The sequence below is a fragment of the Vanellus vanellus genome, assembly GCF_965231255.1.
Source record: "Vanellus vanellus genome assembly, chromosome: 19".
In the NCBI taxonomy this organism is placed as follows: domain Eukaryota; kingdom Metazoa; phylum Chordata; class Aves; order Charadriiformes; family Charadriidae; genus Vanellus; species Vanellus vanellus.
The window spans coordinates 7,548,219-7,575,257 of NC_138924.1; the positions used below are offsets into that span (position 1 = coordinate 7,548,219).

Here is a 27,039-nt window from a genome sequence, read left to right on the forward strand (position 1 = left end):
ATTTAAATAATGACATGATATAAGTGTACTAACTTACGCAAGGAGTCAGAAAACGTACTCTGCTAAGCTTTGAAACCTAAATATTTGTTACAGCCCAGGACTACACGTCTAAATTAAAAAAATACAAATAAATGTTTTCTAATTTTTCCATTTACGAAAAACTTTTAAGAATCTCTAGCCAACTATGACGTCACTTCAAAACTTGTTATTTTTTTTGTTTTTTCAATTTTGTATGATGTCTTAAGATTTTAAACCATGCTCATTAAGGAAAGTTCAAGGAGCAAATACTTAAGGCTTTGTTTTTCAAAGGGCTGTGAGGGAGGCCAGTGGATGGCAGAGGCCAGTGGGTTCACCCATACACAATGCTACTCAAACCCACACTACCAGGCGACATTCATACAGAAATATTACACTTAAAAGTTACAGTGTAGAGCAATATTTTTAGCCAGTGTACATATAAAGAATCAATGCATTTATTTTTTTTATTTTTTTTTTTTAATTTCCAAACTTGATTGTGATCATTATGTTCAAGTATTAGTCTCATTAACAGAGATGAGAAATTTTCTACTTACAACAAATTCGGCTGTTAGAAAGGAAAGGTGTGTTTCAGTACACTGAGGAGAGAACAAGACGCTGAGGTTACCCAATAGTTAGTGTCCTACAGTCACTGACTCGACTAGCTGCTGGAAGCAACGTGGGAAAGGAACAGGAGTTAGGCACCGAGACCCTGGGAAAAAGGGATGTTATAAATAGCTTCGCTAATTCCCAGAGAGGAGAATTGTTCCATTAAATCTGCCGTGGCGTTTGGATGGAGAGGAATATGGGACCGATGGTCCCACAGTGGCTCGTGAGCAGAGCTTCACTTCAGATCAACCACCTCCCGACCCGTCAGTACTGCTGCTGCAACGGGACCGTGCCAAACCACCCCGCCGTGCGCATCGCTCATTGCACCGGAGACGAGCTTGAGTTACGTCTCCTCGCCCTGAAATGAATTCTAGCTACCGGAGAAACGACTGAACCCTTTTTGGAGTTGTCAGTGGGTCTGGATTCCCTTCACGTCAGGACAGCCAGACTCCTAGCAGCGAGGGGTTCATACAAAGTTAGCTCTTACGCTGGCGAAAGGGGAGCGGAGAAGGGAAATGCAATGCAGAAAAAAAGGCAGCTACCTACAGCAGCTACGCTGCCTACGTCCTAAAACCACCATTTCCCCCCTCCCCCCCATACCCTGTCCGCAAAAAAAAAAAAAAAAAGTGTCAGAAAAATCTGCCAGAGACTTTTGACTTTGGACAAAGTCTAAACGATAAATGTGGGCATCTCTGCAAGAAAGAGCTGAAAAGCTTCTTCCTATATTAATGCCTAAATACATACCCTACTAGCTCTTTTCAAATGTAGGCTTCTTTTTCAATTAAATAGGCCTCTAGACAGTGCAAATGGTCAATGTTTAATGCATTAATGAAATGGGCTTTGGAGTTGAAAATAAGCCCTGCTTCCTGACAAATTCTGTTGCTCTTAATCTTCAGAGGAAATTGAGATGGAAATTTAAGCAGCTACGCTACCTCGCTCTTGACGGAGCTGGCGAACAGATGCAACTGCGAAACCCTGCAGCAACTCAACATCAGTCCAGCAAGTAGCTACTAAGCAGAAGGCAAAAGCTGCACAAAGGGGATTCTGCGGTGAGGAAACAGCTGTGGCGTGAAGTAGTGTAATGAAATTCTTTGAAACAAAAGGCATGTTAAATATTTGATGCATAAAAGAGATAGATAACACGTAGGCAAAGCTTTTAAATATACAGTATGTCTTCTTCCAATGGTTACTATAATGATCACACAAGTTTGCAAGTTAAAAATGCCTTGCTTATTAATTAAAATTAAGACTAAACCTATAATTTTGTCTGTGAAAGTGACTGCAGCCTATCTATACCCTGGGTGTTGAATATGAAGATTTCGACTATCGGTTGGTTCAGGTGCTCGGTTCATGGGAGGCCGATGGACTTTTCCCAGCACGGCCACGCTCTGATCTCTGAAGCAGGACTGCTGGAAGTCCCCGCTTAGGTAATCCATGGTCTGCATCACATTATTCTGGCTGGACGGGCCAGCTCCAGCTCTGTAATGAGTTCCTCCTGCACAATCTAGCGGCGCTCCTGCCGGCTGTCCCCCGTGGAAAGGCATGGCGAGGTCCTGGGACCCAGAGCTGTCACTGTTGGGCGTGGGCAGAATGTTATTCCAGATGGGCTGGAAATAGTGCCCATTGGTATATGGCAAGGGTCCCTGCAACCCATTCACAGGCGGAGAAGGGGTAGGCTTCTCGATGGGGGGCTTCAAGCTGAACGACTGGCCCATGCACAGTTCTTGAGGGTAGTTTGAAGTTTTGCCAGGAAAACTCTGCCCTGCGATCTCTCTCTGAGGGTGCTTCCCTGCGAGTCCAGCAGGCCCAGCAGCATCCCCACACATTTGCTGCAGATGTGCAAGCTGGTGCTGGTTCCACGCAACCGATTTGATTTCGTTCTGGTACGCGGGCGGCACCCTGTTAATATTCACCATGGGCACATTAACAGAGGCAGGAGGAATAGCAGCAGCAGCATGATCTACAGGGTTTACTACACAGGAAGGCATGGGTGTAGGGACATTGTGAGTAGATACCCTGGTACTTGCATTGATAAGCAGGTTGCGACTTATAGGGCTGGGGTTTGCAATCTGTCCCTCACATACTGAGGTAGTGCTAATGCCAGCTCTGGCCTGGCAGAACTGGTTAATCTGGTGCACAATGCTGCTCAGGTCCGGTGGCTGGTTCTGCTGCAGGGTGGCAGCCATAGAGAGGGGAATGGTTGAGGTAGACACGGTCACATTCGGCGGCGCATCTGCATCCGGCATCTTTCTGCTTCCATGTAAACCTGGCTGCAGCAAAGGATTCGGGGGGTGCTGCAGAGTCTGGTGTGCCATGGTCTGAGGATGCTGCAAGCCCTGCGGCTGCTGCATATTCTGAGGGTGCGGCAGCGTCTGCGGCTGCGGTATCCCCTGAGGGTGCGGTAAGCTTTGTGGCTGTGGTATACCCTGAGGGTGCTGCAAAGTCTGTGGCTGCGGTATACTCTGGGGGTGCGGCAAAGTCTGTGCATGCTGGAGAGCCTGCTGGCGAGCAAGCGCCTGGGGGTGGGTTAAAGTGCTAGGTGCAACGTATGGTGTGGAAGGGGGATTCATCATCGCTTCCGGCAGCAGACGTGTGCGTGTCCCGTCAAAGTCTTTGATAATTCCTTTTGCTGGAGATTTGACTATCGCCAGCAGGCCTGTTTTCGTGGTGGCCTGAGACGGGTAGGGACTGTACCTCTGGCCCGAAGTATCAAGTCCGTTCACAGTACGGCGTATGTGTTTCCTCTGGGGAACCTTGACACTGTTTGGAAAAATTTTTATAGTCAGTGGATTGTTGGCGACCTTCTTAGCATAAGCATCCAATTCTGCTGGGGTAGGATACTGTGCAGATCTCATTTTCTGTGTAGTGTCCCCTGTGGAGAAAGGAAATTCGTCAATAGCGACTCTGGTAAGCAAGGGATCAACCCCAGGGCAAGACAACCGCACAACAAGGGTAGAAAATCTCCAAGGAATCAAGAGGCAAGAACTTCATCTTCCCAGACCAGCAGACTGTGTACCAGGTACCTCATTCCCTTTATTACCTGGTGACCAACACAACCCCCAGTTCAGCTTAAGGCAAGACCTGCCCAGGAGAGCAAACCGAAACCAGTGTTTTGATCAGAGTATGTTTACAGTTGGACAAAAACAGGTAACATGCTATAAACATCAGATTGTCTCCAGCTTGAAATATTTCTTACGGCTTGCGGTGGTGGGTTAGTTTCTATTCTCTTAATTTAAGGCTGCCTCCCCATGGCTCTTCAAGACATTCTCAGTATCTTTACTGTGTAATTCAGAAATCAGAAAGTTATGAATTAAACATTAAACGCGTGTAATGCTGAGGTGGGAACCATCCAAAGCACTTCAGCTCAAGCCTCCATTTACATCTGAGTTCTTTTCTAGACATCTGAAAGCACTCTGAGTGTCTTTTTGTCCATTAGGAAGCCCTTGTCAGTCCAAGTTCAGCAAATGGAAGGAGGCTACACGTGCATTATTTTATGGATTCCAATTATTTCTTCAGCCGAATTTTCAGTGTGGCACCTTGCTAAGGATAGCACCCTCCTATCACACAGCAAAATCACGTGATTACTCCACAAGATTAAAAACATGCCACTCTCCAGACGCAGACAAAAGACTTCTGGAGACAGGGTTGTGGTTTCACTTACTCCGATTTAGCAGATACCTACCTTGCCTACAAGCTCAAACTGCTTCAGCAGCTTCAGAAATCTAGGGAAATGCTTGGGCCTCTCTCGCTATAATCGCATTCCAGGCGGAGAGCCGGGCCGTTTCCCTGCCACAGCTCTGCTGCTTAACTCCTATGGGACTACTGCTTTAGAAGTGATTTTATAATCTTCAAATAACGGCTTGTAGCTTTGACAATCCGATTTTGCTTTTGCTTGATTCCCCCCCCCCAACCTTACAAACAGTTTACTGGAAAAACACACCCATTCTTTTTGCGTAAATTTTCAGCGTCCCCATGCCATCTGCTGCTGTGCTCAAAGAATTGGAAACACATCGGCCAGCTCCTCCAGAGCCCAAGAGCGCCCCAGCCCCACATCTGGCCCTCTGACCCAAGGAAATCTAATGCTCTAGTAAAGAGCTTGATGCTCGCAGGCAAACAGCCCTTCCTCTTGAAAATTCACCTCTGATTCTTTTAAGCAAATTGCCTCCAAAAGGCTCAAGTCTGAGCACCACCCATCTCTCCCCTCTTTGCACCCTGCAGCTTCCAGTCTTCGCAGGTGAAGGAGAGCAGTACTGCTCTAAGAGCACTCCCTTTCAGAAAGTAAGGGTCAGAAAATGGAAAATAGGATGGCTACCAAAAGAAAGGATAATTATAGAAATAATAAAAATATCTTCTGTGAAATAAAAAGCTTTGCAAGCAGGCTGTCTTGCATCTCTAGCACAGCACGTACCACAGCCCTGGTTACACTCTTACCTCTCTGTGCTGTCCAAACACCGGCACATACCACCCTTTCTCTTAATCAAAGGAAACACTCATTTGATATCAACCTGAACATCCTCTCTGTTCACATCCCTGTACCTGCTGCTGCAGGCAGGTGGTTTCTGTCTGTCCTTTTGAGCGAGCTGCTATGTTCCTAACGGAGAGGAGAGCCTCTAAATGGAGTTTGCCAGTACTACCTTGCCTCAACAGCCAAGGCCTTCATGAACTCCCAACCTTTGTTTTTAGCATTGCCCACACTCATCCAATTCCGTTTCTTCCCCAAGAAATGACCCTTGCAACTCACCATGAATCAGAGTAGAACCATCAACAACGGACAAGGGAACCCACTCCTCATGTGTATTATGGTTTATGTTACAGTTGTGACCATTGTCACATACAGCTTTTCTTTTCAAATGAAAAATTAGGTAGATACTTTAAGACACCTTTACCATCAAAATTTCCCAGCCTGGTTTACATTTCTATAGGTATGTTAGCAAATTAGGTGGTAAATATAAACACAGAAACAGATAAACTAAATATTCTTTTATCCAAGCATCTATTTTTCTGTTACATGGGAACTGCGATGGAAGCTTTTAGAAAGCAGATAGAACACCAACGTTTGAACAGGCTGTGCCTATTGGTTACAAACACATCTGTAAGCCCAACTGTGGAGGAACTCCTTCCTCTGAAGAGAGAAAACAACCCCTCAGTTAAACTTAAATGATGCACCAACATCAAGTTTGGTATCCTACCAAATGGCAAACCATATTTTAAATCCCTTGGATAGGATCTTCTGAAACCAACCACTGTTTCAAACAGAGCCCGTTTTGCGTACAGCTGAGATTATGCTCCTTTTACTATGGATGTTCTACTTAGGCCTGACCATGGTTATGTGTTTCTGAGTGCCCCAACGTGCTGCTTAAAATGTGCTTTTCTAGTAGTTCCACAGGCAGGATTCAATGACTGGACTAATTAAGGCAGCAAAAAATTAGGAGAAAGGAGAAAGGCATTACAGGGCGAGCAAGAGTCTGAATATTCCACACAAATATCCTACAAACCAGCAAAGAACAATTAGGTCTGGTTACTAAGCGAATGGAAAACCATCTAGAATAGACCAAAAGATAATGCTGGTATTAGAATACCACAAGTGCAAGAATTCTGCATCAGGCCATAAAATGATGAGGAGGATGGCAGATGAACAGGAAACATTAAGAAAACAATGGTATGAGCTCTACAAAGTTACCTAATGGTAAATGCAAGGCAGATTATTTTTGTTCTAAAGCAATTATTTCATGTTTACTATAAGGTAAAGCATGCATATGAGCAATTACTCCAATAAATTGGTGTGCTGCAAGTTCACACTCCTGCTAATCCCGTGGCAACCAATTCATCTGGTCACATTCCTGTGCGCATCTCACCGCTGGAGCTATTTTTATCATGAAATGAGATATATTTCTCTGCCTTACCTCAGCATTAATGTAACATCTTTTAAGCACATTTCACATTAGGGCTTTAACCCCCCCCCGCTTTTAAAACTGCCTACGGTTAAATTTTTATTAACATTAAACAAAACACAAACAGGCCTTCAGGATTCCTACCCTAATGAGAGCATCCGCATCGGGACAAGTGAAAAACAGCTGTGCCCGTCTTTCACATAAAAATCTCAACTGCAGCGGTTTCTCTACCATCACCCCTAGAAAAGACTCGGATTTTAGCTGATGACCCCATAATTCAGTCCCAACCTGCTCTTTTCTCTTTTGTCCCTCACCCCCAGAGCTCTCCAAGAAGCACCTTTCACCTTGACTTTGCACTACTGTCGCAAAAAATCACCCTTTTTCTCCCAGGAACTGCTGCTACATCCAAAAGCAGCTGCAGACAATGCCCAAACAGTCTTGCCTCAAGTATCCCGACTGACTGCTCAGATTTGTACTGGAGTTACTGGGAGGAAGGAGAGAATATCAATACGGAGTCAGCGAGAAATCCCCTGTGCGCATAAGGACAAATTTCAGGGCTAGCCTTTCCTGTGATGCAGGTTGGAATTCAAATAAAAATACTGAGATTGGAAGTCCTGTAGTGATCAGTTTCTAAGGGGGAAAATATGTGCACATTAATCTACAAAACTCCTACTGCACAGATCATCTTTAAGAAGAATGCCTCTTATTTGCAAATGAACAAGAAAAAAAAACAACCATAATTGAGCTAATGTAGATTTAAGTGTTAATAAAAAGTCTGATCCAGAAAACTACACTTAAAAAAATATTAATACAAACACTGTAAGTCTGAATAAAGGCTATCATGTGGAGTTCTGTGCCTTTTATAAAAGCAACAGCACTATTATTAAAGCCCACTTCCAACCCCCCATCAAAAGTCACAAGTCACCATTCATTAAAAATGCTCATTAACTCAGCTTTCCTTTGGCCAGGGGCTAGACTACTTGTGCATATACAGTATGGAGAGAAATGCACCAATTAATCTTACACACATCTGCAGCAGGGGTGAGCAAGGTCTGTATGAGCAGTTTCATTTTCCACATAAATCAGAACAAACTGGAACAGCTGAGCATTACCACTGCCAGCCAGTGCCTGCCAGCTACTTTATGTCCTAAATTCTTTTAAATGCAGTACCCGAAGCTCTTCACTAAGCAGGATACAGCAATGCTTTCAGCATGGGGATAAGCAGTTCTCAGAAACAGCATCAGGTACCATCAGGTTTAAGAAACTGCCCACATACCAGCACGCTGCCTCGTAAAAGTGTAATTAGCAAATACCTGACTTACGTACAGCTACCCTCACATGAACCTCAACAATTTGCTTTCAGAACTAAGCCTTCCGATCCACCAAAGAAACTTCACGAGATGCAAGGACCTCGTCATGTTCTGGACACAACAGCCTACCTTTTGAAAAAGCACGTTTCGGTCAGCAAAGCTTGAACTGGAAATGGAAAAGAGAAAGGAGGGGAACGTCCAGTTTCACGCCATCTAAGGAAGTCCATTTGTGAGTAAAGATTTTTACTAATGCTGAAAGCATTGTTACAATTACCGAGCCCGTGGAGTCAGCAAAAGTGCTACGCAAGTGCTGTGGGGGAGCACACATGTGTACGTGAACAGCATCATTCACCTCTGGCAGGACTTAACCATGTTAGCCGTAATTGGAAAATTATCTTACCTATTTTCAGTAGCACCACAAGTCTTAACATAATAACAATTTTAGCTATAACTGCAGTGTAAATTACTTGCTTTTGAAGAGCAACGAGTCCATCAGCAGACTGAGGGTACAGAGATCTCCCAATGCACATTTCAGATACAAGAGACAGGTCACAGCCCTGAGAACCAAGTACACAGATCTTTCATAGAAACCTTGGTATTTCTGAAATATCAGCTGAACAATCAATGTGCAACTGCAGTGATAAAGAGGAGAGACAGAGTATGATTTAAAAAAATCCCTAGCCAGTAAACTTACATTCCCAAGCTTAAGTTCTTCTTAAAAATACTAGTACAACTATCAAAAACATGACTAAAGTTATCAAAAAAAGAATTGTCAGAGTACTCTGCAGACGTATTTTCAGAGGCACCAAAGAGACATCAGAAAGAAGACAGAAACGTTGAACTTTAATAATTTGGGCTAGATCACTAATATTTGCAGTATATGCCCCAGGTATGTAGAACAACAGAGCTGCTGACCTCAAAAGGTTTGCATTAGCCTGATCCAACTTTTATTGGTGTCTACAAGTAATTAAACAAATGGAAGTGAAGAAGAGTCAGGAAAAAGTTGTGTTAAGAAAACGAGTCAGCTGACACACTTTTAGCACAAAATGTTTGCAGCAAAGAGGCACGAATCTCACAGAAACCTCACTTGCATTTCATCTTGCTGTGGTTAAAATTAACCTTTATAAAGCCAGGAAGGGGGGAGAGCTTGCTGCACACACGTGAACCTCCACAGCGATTTCTCAGAGCCATTATTGATGGATGCCTTGAAGGCATAACAAAAGAAAGACTAACATTAAATAGTTTTTCCACTGTATCCTAAATGTTTATGTCACAGCTGTACCAGAGCCAGATTTAACAGTTAACCACATCCTGCAGACAAAACGTCACTCACATTTCTGAAGTCCAGTGTTCATCTGCGTGTAAGAAAGAAGCTGAAAGGAGAGGTCACCTGGTCCTGGCAGACAGGCCAGCATGGCAGACAGGCACTAACACAACATGGGGCATTCACTCCTCTGCACACTGCAACAACAGAGAGACAATTCAAAGTTATAATACAAGGAGGAACACAGAAAAGAAAGCGGCAAAGAGCCATCTCTGGGTGAAGACCTGACCAAGCACAGATACGCAACCGCTGCTCTGGCCCTTACTGCATCTCGTAACGGCAGCCAAAAAACTTCAAGAAGTGGGTCATCTGCAGGGTTAAAACTAAAATAGGCATCTCGCTCTCCTCTGCCGCTTGACACACAGAGCATAGTCCATAACTCTGTCCTCAAATTTCAAAGGTGGCTGTTAGGAATGGTAAAGAAACCACCATCATTTATTTTACTATATATTGAAATGCGCTGGCTATCTATGAGGTATAGCCAAAGCAAGTCCTCTGGAGAAATCCTGTCAACTGCTCTTTTACATTTAATAAAAAGGCACGGCATGCATAAATTGAAGGCAAAGTATGCAGCACTCTGCCTTGTGGCAAGATTAAGCTGCATGCTACAGCTTGTAATTTCTGTGGTCCATTAGGCTGAAAGATGAATGGCTACAACTTCCTTCATTTCACAGGAGACTCGCTAACCTGTGCGGCTCTGGGTTAGACAAACAGCAAGACGCGCCTTCTGCACAAAGGAGCTGCAGAGGTGCCACCATCCTCTGCTGCAGAGGTTCGGCATTATTAAATCAAACCTCTAAATGAATGCACGGAGCACTAAAGCTCTTTTGTATATAGACACTGCGCTGCTGCCCTCAAATCCCGTCATCGGCGTACAGATACATGGGGGGTTTCCAGCAACAAAGCTAACTCAGGCTCCAAGTCTCCCAACGTTACTAGGATTACGGAGAGAAACTTGAGTTGGAACAAGGTCTCTAGAGGCCACCTGGTCCAAGCCCTGGCTCAAATCCCCCCTGCCGCAGCTACTGGACACAGCCAGCCACAAGCACTTCAGAAAGCTCTAGGAAACAGGGTGGCTGAGCCAAGCTGGAGAAATCAGTTGACTTCTCCTCCTTGCCCAGATCTCCACAAGCACCAGTACAGCTGCAGAAACCCCACAGAGGTCACTTCTGAAAGAGTGGCACTGTTGAGGACTGCCTAAGCGATGTGAATGAAACCTGCAGATGACACCTGACACAGCAACGTCCTGGATAGTACCACTGCCTTCATGCTCCAGAAAGCTCCAAAAGCTGATTTCTCTGCAGGGACGTTTTACAGACTTCAATTTGAAACCTAATCTCAGACCACCGTCACAAGTCAGACAGCCTAAGGAGTACCTGTGCCAATACAGTGAACAGCTTACACGCAGCACAGCAATTACTCACTGTGCGTAATTCATTAGCTCCATGTTCGTATGCACCTTCTCGGTTCAACATGCAAAGGCTGATCAAACCAACGGCCAAGAAATCTTGTGCAAATATTGATTTATGAAAACTTCTGCATCTTCACTGTGAGAGTGCTCTCAAAAGCTGACTGAGTGTTGCCGACCGAGCCCGTTGGGTGACAGTGTGACTAACAATTCAAAATAATTTTGGACACTGAATGTCAGCTTGACCGCTCCATGCCATTGCCCATTCACCCTAACTACTCAAAGTAACAGTGACTCAGTGCCATGAGAAACAACACACCACCTCACTGAGCCACAGGGATGACAGCGCAACCCCTGAGAGAACAAGCGTACATTCATTCTCCATTTCACCCCTAGGAGATCTGCACTACTATAAACTCAAGATTTGTAGTTGTAAAGGTCAAAACCTGGATTTTCTTCTCACCCTCTGTAGCAGGTGGAGTTCTTGGAGTCTTTCAGAAGGTGTTCAGAAATGATGACAGAAGATCTGTCACATCCGCAACTTAAAGGAGTTGCTTTAGGAACTGAAAAGTCGCTCGACCTTTGTAGATGAGATTCACTCATGACTATAAGTATGCAATGTTCAAACAGCCTGAGGGCAGCAGTTTCTTACCCGAAATCACGCCCAGCAAGACCAAAAAGACAAACCAAGAATCCAGCTCCTTTTTATCAGAAGACAAAACCACTATGAGTTGCCAGAGCATTACCTGAGTAAGCAACAGAAACACTCATAGTCAGCAAGAAAAAATAGTAATTGCATTTTCCTTTTTTCCTCATTTCATCGACTTCAGAAGACTGGCAAAAACAAGACCCATTTCTCAGTGAAAAGCAGACAAACAAAATTAAGAGCCTTCACTGTAGTCAGAAAACCATCAGAACACACCATTCCCACATTCACCTAAGCATCTACCTTTTACTCCAGTAATGTCTGACGCCAGCCCAACCCTGCACGGCCAAAGGAGCTCCATGTCTAAAACATTACTTAACTGATGGCAAGTTTGTGTGCAGCCTCAAAAGACAGAAAAGCGCTCTGCAGCGCAGCACTGCACTCAACACACTCTTCGACTGAAGAAGTAGCATTTCTGACAGCAAGATATGCGGAGGCTTTGCTCACCTGCTCCATCATTAACGCTCATTATAGCCTGAACACTGTGACTCTTTGAGCAAGTCTCTTACTGAAGTGCCACGGAGAGGCTCAGCGCCACGCACACAGCAATAAACAGGATAATGGCACATTAGGAGAGAGAACAAATGATTAAGGGTGGTCACAGCATTCAATTCAGAATAGTCAGGCTTCTGCGATAAGACGACACTATTTCCTTGAAGGTCAAAACATGTATTTACAGAAGCTTTAGCTCCAATACGGAGAGTAATGTTCTAGGGAGCGCTATAAAGGCAAGTTGTTCCCGCAGATGAATAATTATTTTAGGCAATGCCAAAGGTTCATAGAAGACTGGTCTGGCGGTAATAATTTTAAAGGAAATACTGGACTTACAAAAATAATTTTAAGTAGAAGCATAAAATCATTCTTTTAGCTTGATTTGCAATAACAAAATTGATGCCATCTAGGTCACTGCTGAGCATTAAAAAAAAAAAGAAATTCAGACTCATACAGAAGTGCTGACCATAACTCCATTGCTGAATTCCATATTAGAATTAAAATCCTGCTCCAATTTTTGTTCTCTATGAAATGAATAGTTTTTCAAAATCAAGATCTCAGTATTTGAAAACGAGTGCATGTGAAATATCTTTACAAACAAGCCCGTTCATTTCCCTTTGAGATACGCAGCAGCTCACTGCTTCTTTCTGTCCTGACTTATCTTCGGCACAAGCAGACAACTCCAGCATACCACCCAGCTAAAATAATCTGAAATCCCCGGCATGGACTGCATTTGGGATTGAGGTGAGCATTAATGCTGTCTCAAACTGTCGTTACCCTCAGTCTCAGGTCGGCAGCGCAGGGTCCTGACACAAAGGCAGCTGGGCCCATCATCCCCTCCTGCGCTTGGCTTTATTGCTTCTAATTAGGCCAGAGCAGGAGATAAACTGAACTTGGCACGCCAAGACTTCTCACCAGCAGACTTGGTTCCATGGCGACAACTTGTGTGGGCACCAACACCTGCAAAGCTCCCCTGTGCCCCAGCCCCTGTGCGGATGGGTAGCATGTTACTGGGGGAACTGGTATGGACACAGCGAGTCAAGAACTGATTTCTTGCACTGTACCAGGCTCAGCAACACTGTCATCTAAACCAGTCAGCTGCAAACTGGAGAGCAAGCTGACCATTAGGCTTTGGCACCCAGCAATGAAGGGCAGCTGTAAACCCCTTACCTTTAAAATTTTTAAATTGTATTTTAAACTGATTCTGTGTATTGCCAAACACAGCATAATGAGCTCTGTCTTGAAAATATATATAAAAAAAATAAAGTACCTTTCTAGAGGAAAACAATCATTAGATTGGAATAAATAAATAAATACCCCTCTCTGAAGTGATTTGAATCTAATCTGGCTGCAGGATATAGTCTTAACAGTGCACGTACTGTAGGACGCTCTATGAAATAGTTAGCAGGTTTAGATGCACAATCAGATTTTTTTTCTCCTAAGATTTATTAATAATAAAATCAAAGCACGTTAAGCTTAAGAGGGATTTGCAGTGCTTGGGATTTGGGGGTAAATGTCACATCCCCACAATGACTATTATGTTCAGACTTACTTGCACATGAGGGTGTTTTTTGGTCCAGGCAGCGCAGCGTCCCCTGCACTGATTTTCAGAGTAAGTCCTGTCACCACCAAGGCTCATGGGGTAAGACGGAACAACTCACCTCCACCCATCGCCCAGGGACATTATATATTATATATATTTTCTGGCTGATATTCAAAGATTAATATTGCCTCTCCTAGACCTAGTGCTCCTCAGGCCAGGAGAGACTGTTACAAGCTAGAGTAAAACCTAGGTGTAAAGCAACTCGGTACTACTAGGAAATTTCTAATACTCTAACACAGCTTTATCATTATATAAACAGACCACATATGCAGAGTTATTGCCAAGTTTTTAAATACACCAGTCTCTGAAGCTCCCAAGAGGCCTTACAGGGTAAGCACACAAAGGAAACACTCCCCACAAACCATCGCCAGCCAGTGAAATATGGGAAACTGAGCTGGTTTAGACGAAAGCGAGCTGGTGAAGTTTAAAGTTAGGTTCCTGAAAGTAAACACGCATGTTTGAAATTCCACGACTAACTGCGGGCTTGTTCACAAAGCTCGGGGCTGGGAGGAAGCCGGAGCATCTACCCACACACAAAAGAAAAGCTCCAAACTATTCCAAGTTTCCAGCACCCTGGGGTCCCGTAAGCCGTGCGAGGGTTGTTAAGCGCTTGCGGCTGACTGATACGCTTCACTTCTCCTCGTTATTCACAAGGTAGCCCCGTGAAATTCCATAACCGCTGGTGGGATTTATGGCAACCCCCAAGTGCACGCGGCACATTCCAAGTTCAGCATATATAAACGTTGCAACAAAACCAAAAACTAACTTGGGTTGTGAAGTTTCTTTGGTACAAATGTCTGTAAGAGCTTGCCAGGAAACATAATTGAATCCGGGCCAATTTTCATGCTCCAAGGGAAACTCAGTGTCTCATTTACCCCCTGGCAGGCTGCTCAAGACCAAATGAAACTCATTCCTTTTCCCTCTCCCAAAGTAACCTAAAATCTAGGGGTTTCAAAGATTTGTTCGTGTCAACTGCAGATGCTGAACCCCCCACCAACCTCAGCGTTCAATACAATTCCTACCAGTCAGCCGTGCCTCGCTTGACAGCGTCTAGACCGATCCTGCAGGCTTCCTGCCTTTCTCCAGCCCTAAAACCTCCCTTTATTCTCAGGCACTTACCAGAATGGCCCTTTCCCAGGACTGCTGAAGAGCCAGAGATAAATCTTACCGTTTCCTGGAACAAAATTACCAAACTAGCACTGTATTCATCGCCAGCCGGTATCACATCCTCTTAATGTTTTATAAATGGAAAACTGCAAAATAATGCACAGAGAGGTAGTCTTTTGAAATGGCAATAAATCACAATAGCATTGAGTGTGCTTGGGGATAAATAAATAGGAAGACTGAACAATAGAAAGTCGCCTTTTGTAACAAGTGGAGTGCACCGTCAGCATCTGCCGGCACAGGACCTTTTGGCTTTCTGCATTCAGGTGGACCTTTTGTAGAGCCCTGCAACAGTTCCCATCAAAACCAATTTTTGCTTCTTGCAGTATAATTAACTATGATTTTGCTTATAAACCATTTCACCTTTTAGGCTGACCTCCATTTATAATGTTACTCAGGCAACAAAATTAAATAGTTTGGAGGGGAAGACAGAGAGAATTTGAATGTAGGTGGGGTGCTTCGGGAGAGAGAAGGCACCCGCTGCAGCACAGCTCTGCTCCCCTCCCTGAGCCGGGATAGCACTGCTCAACAAGGAAGAAAATGAAGAAGCTTTGGGGTAACAGCACTTAAATGGAATATTGTTCATATCACACTCCTCATGCCCAAGGGCTACCACTAAAGGCTTCCAGGTGAGCAATTCTGAACAGGATGTAGCGCAGTAAAAAAAGTCAAGGCAGTAGCTCTCGACTCCCAGCGGGTAGGTACTGCCACACGTGACATCAGCTCCATCAAATTCACTCTTTGGATAAAGCAGCAGCAAGCTCAAGGTTATGATCTTAGAGTTTAAAAGGCCTTTTTTTAGGTCGGTCCCAAGAGATTATTTTAAAACACAGTACTACGCATCTGCTGAAGAGTAGAACAGTTGGCTTTAATTGTAAGATGGATTTTTACATAGCTTCTGACCTTTCATCTAATTGAGGCCTAAAGAAGAAAAAAAAGAGGAAAAGCTATACGTCACTTCAGTTATTAAAATCCATCAAGCTCAGGCTTTAGCCTTGGGATAACCACAGCCAAAAAATTGACTTGCAAGTAATTATCACTGCTATCTGCAATAAAAGTTAATTGGACATAATTGAACTAAAGCCCTAATCTGAATGAAGCTGTTGCTGGCAAGAAGCCTGCTCCTGCTTGCACTTTGCAAATGAAACTGCTAGCAGTAAAATGGACAAACACAAGGCTGTTCTTACAGTCTGCCCACTGCAAATCACAGCGCAATTCTGCAAACAGCTCGTTAGCTGGGCCAAGATAAAGCCATTAAGAGGGCCCGTCCTCACCAAACACACCCTTCAACAATACCCAAACACCATGAAGGCATAGAGTTTCAAAAACAAGTTTCAGTTTTACCGACCTCTTAATTACATGGACTGAAACCTAATATTGATGTCACGAGACGCTGGTTTCATCAGACCCTGAACGCTGTAAATACCAGTACAAATAATGTACTTTTTGAGAACGTAAAGACACCAACTCAAAAGGTTTTCAGTGCTGATAATTTACCACCTTCATGTAGTTCAATAGCCTTTCCCGTTATAGGATCAGCTTCTTTCATCTCCGCTGTGGAGCGGACAATTAGCTGCTTTCTATGCTCAGCCCATGCAGGTGGCTGGGGGAAGGGAGCGTTAAACTAAATTCCTGCTGATTCATCCATTTCTATTTTGCATTTTTGTTAACTAACAGACCAGAAAGCAGCCGTCAACCCCCATACTACTATAGAACTTCCTTCCAATTTTAATTATTAACACTCTGCCCTTCACCAAAGCATATCAGAGCACTTAACAAACATTACTGAAGCCACATAACCACTCTGAAACAGGAAAAAATTGCACACAACTCCTTTCACAGAGGCTGAAGGTTTTTTGACCAGATATATGTTAGAACACTGGCCTCCTGATTATGGGCTAGCCTACGACAGAAGAGATCGAGGGCTGTATCCGGCTCACCACAGGTTCCTGACGTAATTTTGGATGAAGCATTTAATCACCCGATGCCATGGTTGCTCCTTGTTAAAAGGACAGCAGTGGGTGACAGGTTTCTACCACTGAAGAAGACCGTGAAGATAAATGAAACTGTGGAGCATTCAATACCACCTTGACTGCTCGCGTCAGGCTTACAAGGTCATGGTGTGGGCAGTCTCATGGGGAGAACTGGAAGCAGACCATTTCCCTCTCCTGAGCGCCATTTGCTCACCACCGCTCCTCCGCATTTTCACAGCTCAGAACAGAACTTCTTAGCTCAAGAAAGCTGCAACGGAGAACCAGTGACATCAATTCCCTTTCATGACCCAAATCAGTGGCTCATTTTACTTTGCTCAAAGCCCTCACCTCTTTTTAAGCCTATTTTTAGATTTAACTCCGTATTCTGCAACGTGGTAGGAGCTGACAGACAACACAGGCGTAAGTAGGTCTTGCCAGGTGTTGCAGGCCGCTTCTAAGGCAAAGGAAAGATGTAGAAAAGACAAGTCAGGACTATTGTAGGGCCTGGCCAAAGCTTCAAAGAGTATTTCTGGCTGTGCTTGAAACATATAAGCTAGTGGTCAGTTACGAGACAAATGAGATACTACTTTTACCATGGGAACATATGAGAGAAATAGGAAAATTAACCTGCCTGAAGTCAAAAGGGATTTGAATAACTTTGTATCTGCTTCCTCTGAATTTTCACTACACTAAAGCACTCTGACCTTTAATTAATTTTCTTTCTCCTTTTATATGGTAACTTCCAACTCAAGTTTTTAATGCTGTACTGGTGGGAAACTGGGATGAAGAAACAGTCTGGGATGTTAGTGACGTTTCACAGCACATTAATCTGCACGGTCATTTAGGAGAGGGAGCAAAGGATGCTACAGTTGAACTGCAGCAGTTCAGAGCAGAGGCCAGGTAAATACAGCGTTGTCATCAAAAATATAACTCGCCCAGGATATTAAACTTACATTTGTATTTTCAAAATGCAAAACAGACTCCCTACCCATCACCGTAACATTCAGAGATTATACCATTTTCTTCAGCAAGATACTGAGAAGTGCAAACAAACATTTCAAAGTATCCATTATCCTTGGGGCAAACTAAAACCACCTTCTTCCTATGTGCTCCAGCAGCATCCATTGCATCGCAGCAGCTACTACAAAATATGGAACAGATGTACAGATATGAGTGTTCATGTTTTCATGTGAACATGATGGTATTGAGGTTAGCTGAGATGACTGCAACCTGAAGCAAACCCGGAACAGCCCAGCGACTACCAAACTACAGGATGTTGCTAACACATACCCCAATGGAGGCACCACGCATTCCCACCAACTGACATTCTCCATCCTTGTACACAACTTCCTTCTGCCTTCAAGTGATAAGAAACCAAAATACACATCCACCCCTTTCCCATGGCAGAGAGTCTGCAGTTATAACCTCAACATCATCAGCAAGAACGTGCACTGCTTCGGTGTTATGTGCAGCTTTTCTATGTGTTTGATGTCTGGGAGAAGCATGAGGTTGTAATTCTGAGCTTTACTTTACCACAATGGACATGCAACAGCTGTGGGCTTCCTCATGCCACTCTTGGCCAGAATTCCTCCCTCTCAACTTTCCTGCCTTCCCAGATCTGAAAAGGAAGCTTTTTCTTAAGTACAGCAAACAGCTGCCTAGGCAAAGGGGAAAAGGAAACATGAAAAACTTCCCTCTCCAGTGGCTGCTTCGCACAGATCACCGTTATCATTATCTTCTCTCATTCCACACTTACTCTATAAAAGCCCAGAATTAAGTCTTAATCATGACTTACAGAAATCCTTGTGGCTGCACATGACAGAAGGATGACAGTTTTTCCTTCTAAAATGTTGTTAGAAGTTACAGATTATGACAGTTACCCAAGTAGGAAAGTAGGTATCTTTCCGTGTTTATTACAAGCTGATTATTTCAAAAACCATTTTTTCAGAGCTAACTTTGAACAAATTTTACCTCAATGCAACACACAAACAACAAACCAGACATTTGTTAGATATTGAAAAATATGCTTTGAGCCCTGTTTTAAAAATAGATTCACTTGAAAATGAGAAATATTTGCAAATAAGATGAGGCAGAATGAATTAGACTTCATACAAAACAAAAAACTGAACTCGCATATTAAGAAAAATAAAAAACAAAAAGTGACTCACTTGCGGACCAGGTGTGCCGGTGGTGTGTGAACACAGGCGGGCAGGCTCACAGGGGGGCCTTAGCTTGCATTGGTCATGCATGTGTACCACTTTTAACATGTACAATTACACTAACAGTTGTTTGGTTTAGTATTTAGCTCTGGATACTGAATTAAGGTCCCACCTATGGTGAAATTTTAACAACCTATTTGCAAAGCAAGCAGAGAAATATATGGCCGGGGTTTATTTAAGATACAAAATTGGAGATCTCTGTCTAATTGTGCACAGTGCCAGAAATTCCTGCCGGACCATGAACACATCAGCCCTTAGATACACATTCTACCATTTGTAAGGGCAAGATAAGACCTTCTTCTGTAGCTGGAGATATTGTGCAGTCTACTGTAAAGATGAAAAGCGTTCTAAGAACCTCAAACAGAAGCTGCAACACAAGTACAAAACACACACCAGCAGAAAATACAAGCCATCAGGCGAATACCAAAGAGCTGGACCAGACACCAGGACAGCATTTTCCCATCAGCCTTCAGAATGAGGTGCTGGTGCCGTGCTGGCTTGTCCTGACACAGACCTAGTGTCCTTATCAGTCTTCCAAGAAACTCAAAAGGCCATCTTACAGCAACTCAACAGAAAATGGGACAAGAAATACATTATTTGCCAGCAGCTGTAAAAAGCCTTTGCTATTCCGTGCTTTCCCGAGAAGCATGAAAACCATCCAGTTGCACGACTGGCAGTTCAAAACAGCCACGGGGAAAGCAACAGAAGTGTGCAAGATGTTTTCAAAACCTCTGCACACCACAAGCATCAGCGATTTTTGTCTGCAGGCCTGATAAAACACTTCAGTGCAATCTCACCTGATTCCTTTAGTAGCCGCCAACACATTGCCTTTATCCAAAGTTCACATTCACAAAATATTTCTTTTTTCACAGTAAGTTTTACTAACTACAGGTGAGCAGGAGATTTGTGTTTGCTTTTGTGTGTACTTCTTCCTCTGGACTTGGCTTTTTCTTTTAAAAGACACCCCCCACCTCCATGGCAATACATAAATCGGACAGGACACAGAGGCAGTTGTAACTGTACTACAGTGCGGGAGACATCCCTTTGCATGGTAAACACAACCCGGCTGCGTGGGCGAGAAGAGAACAAATGCTGCTACCACAGCCCGTACGACTATAACTCAACAGCAAACACAGCACAAACCCACCTGCGTGAACGCTGAGCTCCCAATAACCTGGGCTGTAACAGCCACAGGCAGCCCTGACCTCCACAGTGCATCTCACCCTAAAAGGCAGCATATCCCCTCTGAACGCCATGCGAGAGTCTGATCAAGTGTATACTTGAGACAGTGACTCAGGCAATCCCTTGATTTTAATTTCCAGACAATTTGTCTTTCCAACCACGGAATTGCTACAGTCAACAAATTCAAAAGGTAATTTTTTCTACCTTCAATTAACTGCATTAGTACTGTTTATAACTATGTGATTGATAAATGCTCTACAGAAGCTGTAATTAATGTATTTTTTTCCTTGGAACATATACCGAACCCCTTGGCGCTCAGACTCTTAATGAAAAGCAATTTATCAACTGGCTTTGAGTAGCTGAATCTGACTCCTTAATGCAGAGAGAAACACACTTTGCTTTAAGCACTACTACTACAAAAAAGAAACACATACAGCAACATTACGAATGTCATCAGACACGGTTCAGATTTTGATTGGGACGACAGCGACCAGAGTGCTCATCTCGCTGAGAACTGGGTATGATTTAGTAGGGCTTAGATGGGATCCTCTCCCACGGGATGCAGTCGAGCAGGAGATTTGCAGATGTGCTTTTCCAGGACAGAGGTCAGGGGTGTCTTTTCAGGACATCGGACAAAGTTCCAAATTCTGCCGCGCCTGCGCAGCCGGGAGCCTTCTCACCTCTCCTTGTGCCGAGCGGCACTGGCAGGGGCTCACAGGGAAGCAGCAGCTCAGCATATTTCAGCCTGGACATGTGTTCAGCTGCTCACAAAGCAGACAAAAATAAAGAGTGCTTACAGAGTGTTTGAATGTTAATTTCTCAAATTGAGTGTTGCTTTGTAGAGTTGACATATGTGGAAAAAAAAAAAAAAAAAAAAGGCATTTAGGGAGAAAGGCTTGACATCACAGAATTTTATGTTGGTATTAACCGCTGGAGGGATTAACCAACCTTCAAAGTCTAAAATCTAAACTCACATTTCTAGGAGTATAGGCTACAGATTTCCAATATAGAATATAGAAACTGGTCTGTACTCCATGTGGCAGACTGAACGTAAGGATTACATATTTCCATTGCACATGTAAGTCTGTTTCCCATTCCTGCGGTGTCTTGCTCTCTTCCATTTGTCTTTTGATGCAGATAAAAGCCAATGCAGATTGCAACTGCTGATACAGAGAAAGGCGCAAGACACAGCGCGCCTTTGGACTAAGGAAAAAAAAAAAAACACTCAGGTCCAGACGGCTAGAGCATGTCAAGAGATTGTCTTTGAAACTACAAAACTAGAAATGAAAGCGCTGCGTTTTTATTTGATTTGATCAAAGCGACTGGAGGGGAGGGGGAGAAATCACATCCCACAGATGCAGGCAAAAATTTAACTGCTTCACACATAATGTGGGACCAGCTGATCCCATACAGACATAAATAAAGAGAGAAAAAGAGGTAAGCAAAGTCACTCTAGCTCTGAATATGCCGCTTCCACAGATCACTGCTTCAGGGTCTGCCAAAGAGCAACAGGAACCCATTTCAAAGCCAGAAAGACAGAGGAAGCACATACCCAGCACTCTCGTTGTGGGCACACAATTTCGGTCTCCAGTGAAGAGTAGAGGAGTGAGCTCCTGTCAAATCAGAGAAAACATACTGCAAACGTAATGGCTATTTGAATAAATAACCAATTACTCCCTGTGTGACACTGCTCCACCAACCTCACTGCGGGATACCAGCAAACCGTGGCAGTCTTCTGGGGGAGGGCTTTGCACTGCAAGCTGCAAAGGGACAAGACCATAATTCTCTTTGAATGGAGTACCAGGAGAACCAGGCTTTGCAGAAGTAGAAACCACACTACAGGTAGCAGCCTTGCAGATCCCAAATAGCAGCACAGAAGAAGCAGATACCTCTAGCTGCCATGCTCCCTAAGAAAGGATTTTAAATATCTGCCGGATAAGGTGCATGCGCATGGAAATTTTTAACTGCAGAGGTGAACCATTTAGATCGCCTCTGGGCTGAAGTGATCTAGGTCTTTGCCTTTCACTAAAAATTAAGCAGAAGTCATTTTAACGAGTGAGGCAAACAGTCTTGCACAGGAGATCAAAAAGCTCTCCTCCAGATGTTTATTTTAAATGAAATTCAGAAGCCAGCATAAACCAGATTTTAAACACTGAATAATCCTTACCACAATTTGCATGAGAAAAACAGGAAAAAAGGTTCCATCCTGCCGCTCTGAAACTCTCCATGAACGTGCAGGGTTAGATTCTGTTCCTAGACTCTTTAGATGAGAATTTGAAATATGAACAGCCCCACGCCGCAATCTGATGCCTGTTAAGCCTGTTTCTCCCCTGCGCTACACACTCTGATGGATTCTCAACACACACATACGGGGGCATCCCACGTGAAGGAAGCCTTTGACCCTCCTCACCAAGACTAGTCAAAATTATGGATTGAAAAGTGTCTAAAAACGTCAGCCCTAAACCTTAATCTTCTTCTCATCTTGCTACTTCATTGAATGCCTCCTGATTGTGCAAAAGCAGAATATTCAGGCATCAATCTAAGCAGCTTGGGTGTTACGCTGACAATGTCTCTGGAGAGAGGAAGAGAAGAGAGGACAGATTTCCAATAGCTCAGACGCTTCTCTGTAAGGAAAGCTGCTACACAGCAAGAGGGATAAATAAAGAGGGAAAGTAACACGCTGGAGAACTTTCACCAAGGTCACATCAGGATGGTGAACGCTACCCATCTGCAGGGGAAGATTTAGATGCCTATTCCACTACATATATCCATTCGCTTGTTGGCAACCACAGTCCTCATTAAACCAAACCGGTTCTAACCATGAAAGGAGGACATTGGGAAGACGACATTAGCTAACAAATACAAAAGGAAAACCAACAGAATCAGTCCTGGATGAGTGCCCTTTGCAGGAAAACACAGCCTCATGGTGTTTGCAGAGCCCCTGCACGACTCGGGAACAGGCAACACAGGCTCTCCCAGCCAAAAGGATGGGCAACTCTGCTCTAACCAACGCCGATGGCTTCTAGCTTGCAGAGAAGAGGAGATTCTGTACCCATTCAGGCAACAGCAGAACTGGGATCCCATCAGGAACAGGAGCTTTTATGACTCTGGTGCTACACGGGGTCACCTACACGTTGCAGTTCCTCATTGCTTTGAAATCAGGGCTGTGGACACGTGGCAGATCACTGCAGACAGACGGTACCGTGAAGAAAAAGCCCTGCCCCCAAAATATCATATCAGTTACTGCTGTGCCCTTAACAAGAGTGTTTCTTGCCCGTTTCAGCGATCTGAAAGACACGCTGGGCAAAATTTCAAGCTATGACAAAGTGATCTTATCGCTTCTGTGCTGTTCTCGCTACACAAGCCCCTGATTCAGCAGCATGTAATAAAATCTTCATTTGCATGAAAAGCACTCTCTGATCACAAAGTCTTCTGTTCGACAGTCCTCTTCCCATCTACAGCATAAAGATGCAAGCACCACCGTCATTTGGCTGGTGACTGAGGTGGAATATTTTATTGATGCTTTACTTGGAGAGGCTCTCCACGTTTTAATATAATCTTTTCCTAAAAATGTAATAGTATTCTTGAACAACACAAAAGCTGCACACATCCAAACCACGCAAACACTACAAAGTTCACAGGCTACGCTCTTACCTGCACTTTTAATAACCGTGCCACATGAAGGACATTTCATATCAGCACACGGTGACCATAAACAGTTCTAAAACGTCTTTAGCATACAAGTAGTCCAGTCTTTTCCAGTTTGCATTTACAGTGTTCAGTGTCATGACATACAGCGCCCACAAAGGATATATTTCAAAGGAAAGGAAGGCGTAGCCATGCAAAGAACAATGCTCTGCCTGCAACAAGATTCATTGCTGTCATGGGAAACCAATAAAAACAAGTACCTTGTTATCTTTCTTTACAAAGAGACTGTTAAAGCTTAACTATGTTAGGAAACTTTTTTCCTTTGGACTAAATCATGAGCCTAATGTATGTGAGTAACACACACCAGTGTATGCAATTAATTGGCTCTCTCCTGATGCTACGGGAGAAAGTCCACCCTTTCAGAAGCAGACTGAAACCTTCATACAAGCAGCACGTGCCCTCTCCCAATTAGAGATCTCTCACCAAGGCCAGCCCCAGCTCCTTGCCCCGTGCCAGCTGGCACCACCTCCCACTTCCAACCGTTTGCCCAAGTTAATCATGTCCCACCTATATGCCCTGAAATCACAGCGGGCTCTGAGCAAACTCAGTCAAAACCAAAATACCTTCCTTCTCATCCGCAGTGCAGTCCCCATTTAGAAACGTTATCTTTCACGTTAATCCAGTGCCAAAACGTTATGATCTGTGCTGTGCTGATCCAGAAACAGTGCTAATGCTGCTGCTGCCTCCTGTCTATCACTGAGCATCTAATCTAGCGCATGGCCATGCAATCACAGCCCTGCAACAACAGGCACTTTAAATTGGGCAGCTCAGCAACACATGTACGCTGAATTTTTGAACAAGCTATTCTAAGCTGCTTTGCTAGCAATTTCTGGCCTGTACAGTTTGAAAGCACACGGTTCTGGCCCTCACAAAGAGCAGACCTGTAAATGACATCTTGAGGATTAAGCTGATTGAGATGCAATTTGCCTAGCAACCATTCATTAAGCAGAGTTCAGAAACAGGCCAGCAATCTATTCCACCTCCTTATCTGAGCAGTAAACAGATAACAGTCTCTACTGTGTCCTCTATCCTCCGGTTCAGACACATTGTAAACAGATTTTTCAGAAGTTTAAACTCCTACAGTAAATCTCAGAGAACAATCCTGCTCTCCAAACACGAGGGATTCGGTTTCACCAAGAGCCTTACAAGCGCGAAACAGCTCTAGAAGGAGGGTAATGCAAATCAAATTGTGAATGCATTTGCAGTTCCCGTGCCTCCAATATTTTCTCATGTCAAGCACTAAGAGCCCATCCTAGTCGTTAAGAAAACCCAACCTTAATCACACAAGCACTTGGCATTGCTATTCTGATCACTGAAAAAAACTCAATAAAAATCTTATTCCCTTCCTTCATCTTCTGGAAGGAATCGATTGCCACTTCCAAAGTCTTTGATAGAGGTTCCCCCCTTCAGAGAAGAAAACAAAAGTCACGTCCTCCCTCCCATTAAGCATTTTTTCCTCACAGAATAAGCAAGACAACATAAACGTTATCAGTGAAAATCAAACCAGCTATTTCAGCTTGAAGAATTTAGCTGAAAAGATTAAGTGAAATCATGATTTTGTGTAATTGTTTCCCCACAAGAAACATCTGATAATATCCTATTCTGCTCCAAAATTAAAGAACAAAGATTAGCATGGACATATTTAAGACTATATACCTGAATGGTTTTCCTTTGGTGTACAGTTCTTCTGGGAAATCACTGTGACATACAGCACGCTATTACAATTAAATATGCAAGAAAGAAGAATTAAACTGAGTATGAATAATTAATACCCTATAATACTACTTCATAAGGAAAGTCTGACTGAATATTCCTGCAGATGAGCTATACCTAAATACAAGGCACATCAGAGCTGGTAGATTTACTTTTATGATGGAGTCTAAAACACAGAGTAACTTTATGGCTGCTACTCAATCCAAGAGAAGGTGCCAGCCATCCCTGCCTCCCTTCTCCTGCTCGCTGTCGTCGAGCTCCAGAAAAGCCGGGAGAAATGCAAGTGTTGCAATAGTTGCCACACTGGTCATTGACACCACGGAGGTACCAGGCTGCCCAAACACTTCCCATTAAAAGGTATAAAGCAATTATCTGACTTCCCAGTAGATAGAATAAAGCAAATGTGATGCAACAATTACTTACATGATAAGATCAGGCTAAGGTTGTGAGAAAAAACAATTAAAAAGGTTTGCAAGAGCTAAGGAATGCGGCTTACTTTCCCAGAATCTTTCTTAACAAGAAAGATACCATCAACTCACAGAGCAGACCTTCCTGTTTCAAATTTACTGTTTTGGAGGCCACAGAACATCAACTGTAGCAAAGCCACAGTTGGGTGGCTGCGTACAAACTCTCCATCTCCAGCACAACTCTGCTTTACTAGCTCCTAGTGAAAACAGCAATTAAAAATATGCCTTTTTTTTTTTACCAATAGAAACCTTAAATCTCTTAAAATTGTATTTACCAAAGTCCCCATAAAATTGGTATTCAACTCTTGGCATTTTCCACTAGACACCGGTCAGGTCAGCTCTGCGCTAATCAACACACAATAGACTTGTTGCACACATTTAGCTGGAAATCCCCTGTTCCCCTCAGTTTATCCAAGCAGCACGGCATACAAACAACACCCCACCGCAGAGCGCTACTTTTAGAGATATATATATTTGAAATCCAACCAACGTTTGTGATCACTGAAGCAGAACAGGGCACTACTACTGTATTTGCTGAAGGTGACAGCCCTACAAAGACGCGTCCCCCAGATCAAAGCCCCACTCCAGCTGCCGGCTTCGCCAGGAGGGTCTGGCAGGATCCAACACTCTTCTCCTCCAAAGCAAACACAAACCGGGGGTCTTTCTGTGCACAGGCAAAGTCATGTTAGAAGTATGCTAGCTTAATATTAATTTTCTATTAAAAATTAATAGGATTAAATGAAGCTCACGAGCCGGCAGGCACCAAGACAGTTATTTTGCTGACGCGATCGTTGCCCGGAGGAGCAGGATGCGAAGGACGGGCTGCGGTGTTTCTGCAGGATGGTGGCTGCGGGATCCACATGCCGGCCAGGAAGGGGTAGCGGGGGGTTCTTCCCCACATCCCCAGTGGGACCTCATGTTCCACCAGTGCCATGTAACTCTGCCTGGCGAGTGGCTTGTCCCCCTGGCCAGAAACTGATGGCGAAGGTGGAGTCCATGAAGAGATCATCTTGGTGAAAACCCCAGCATCTTCTCACTGGAGATCCAGTCTACTGGGCACTGGCTCTGATCCTCGCCCACTCTCACTGCCAGAATTAACCCCCCTTGCCAATAAGCATCCTGCAAATATCCAGAGTTTGCATAAACCAAGTTTAACCTTCAGTCCCTATTAATGTTAACAGAAGAGAAAAAATTAACCACAGTGCAACAAAAAAGTCTGTATCCGCATTTCTAATTATACCACAAAACACACCAC

General features: G+C 43.8%; 1 protein-coding gene across 3 annotated transcripts in view; it reads right to left on the minus strand.

Moving 5' to 3' along the window:
• Positions 1–1,497: 1,497 nt before the first annotated feature.
• Positions 1,498–27,039, minus strand: part of FAM222B (family with sequence similarity 222 member B) — a gene marked incomplete at its 5' end in the record, with an annotated part of 34,468 nt that continues 8,926 nt past the window's right edge. The window contains 2 exons of one of the 3 annotated variants that reach the window (XM_082493152.1): positions 1,498–3,496; positions 9,159–9,240. In XM_082493152.1, the coding sequence (XP_082349278.1) occupies positions 1,911–3,496; positions 9,159–9,240 (1,668 nt within the window). In that variant the 3' untranslated portion in view covers positions 1,498–1,910. Of the gene's footprint in view, positions 3,497–3,947; positions 4,105–9,158; positions 9,241–27,039 lie in introns of those variants that run through there. The other 2 variants (XM_082493154.1, XM_082493153.1) reach the window with 2 other exon arrangements.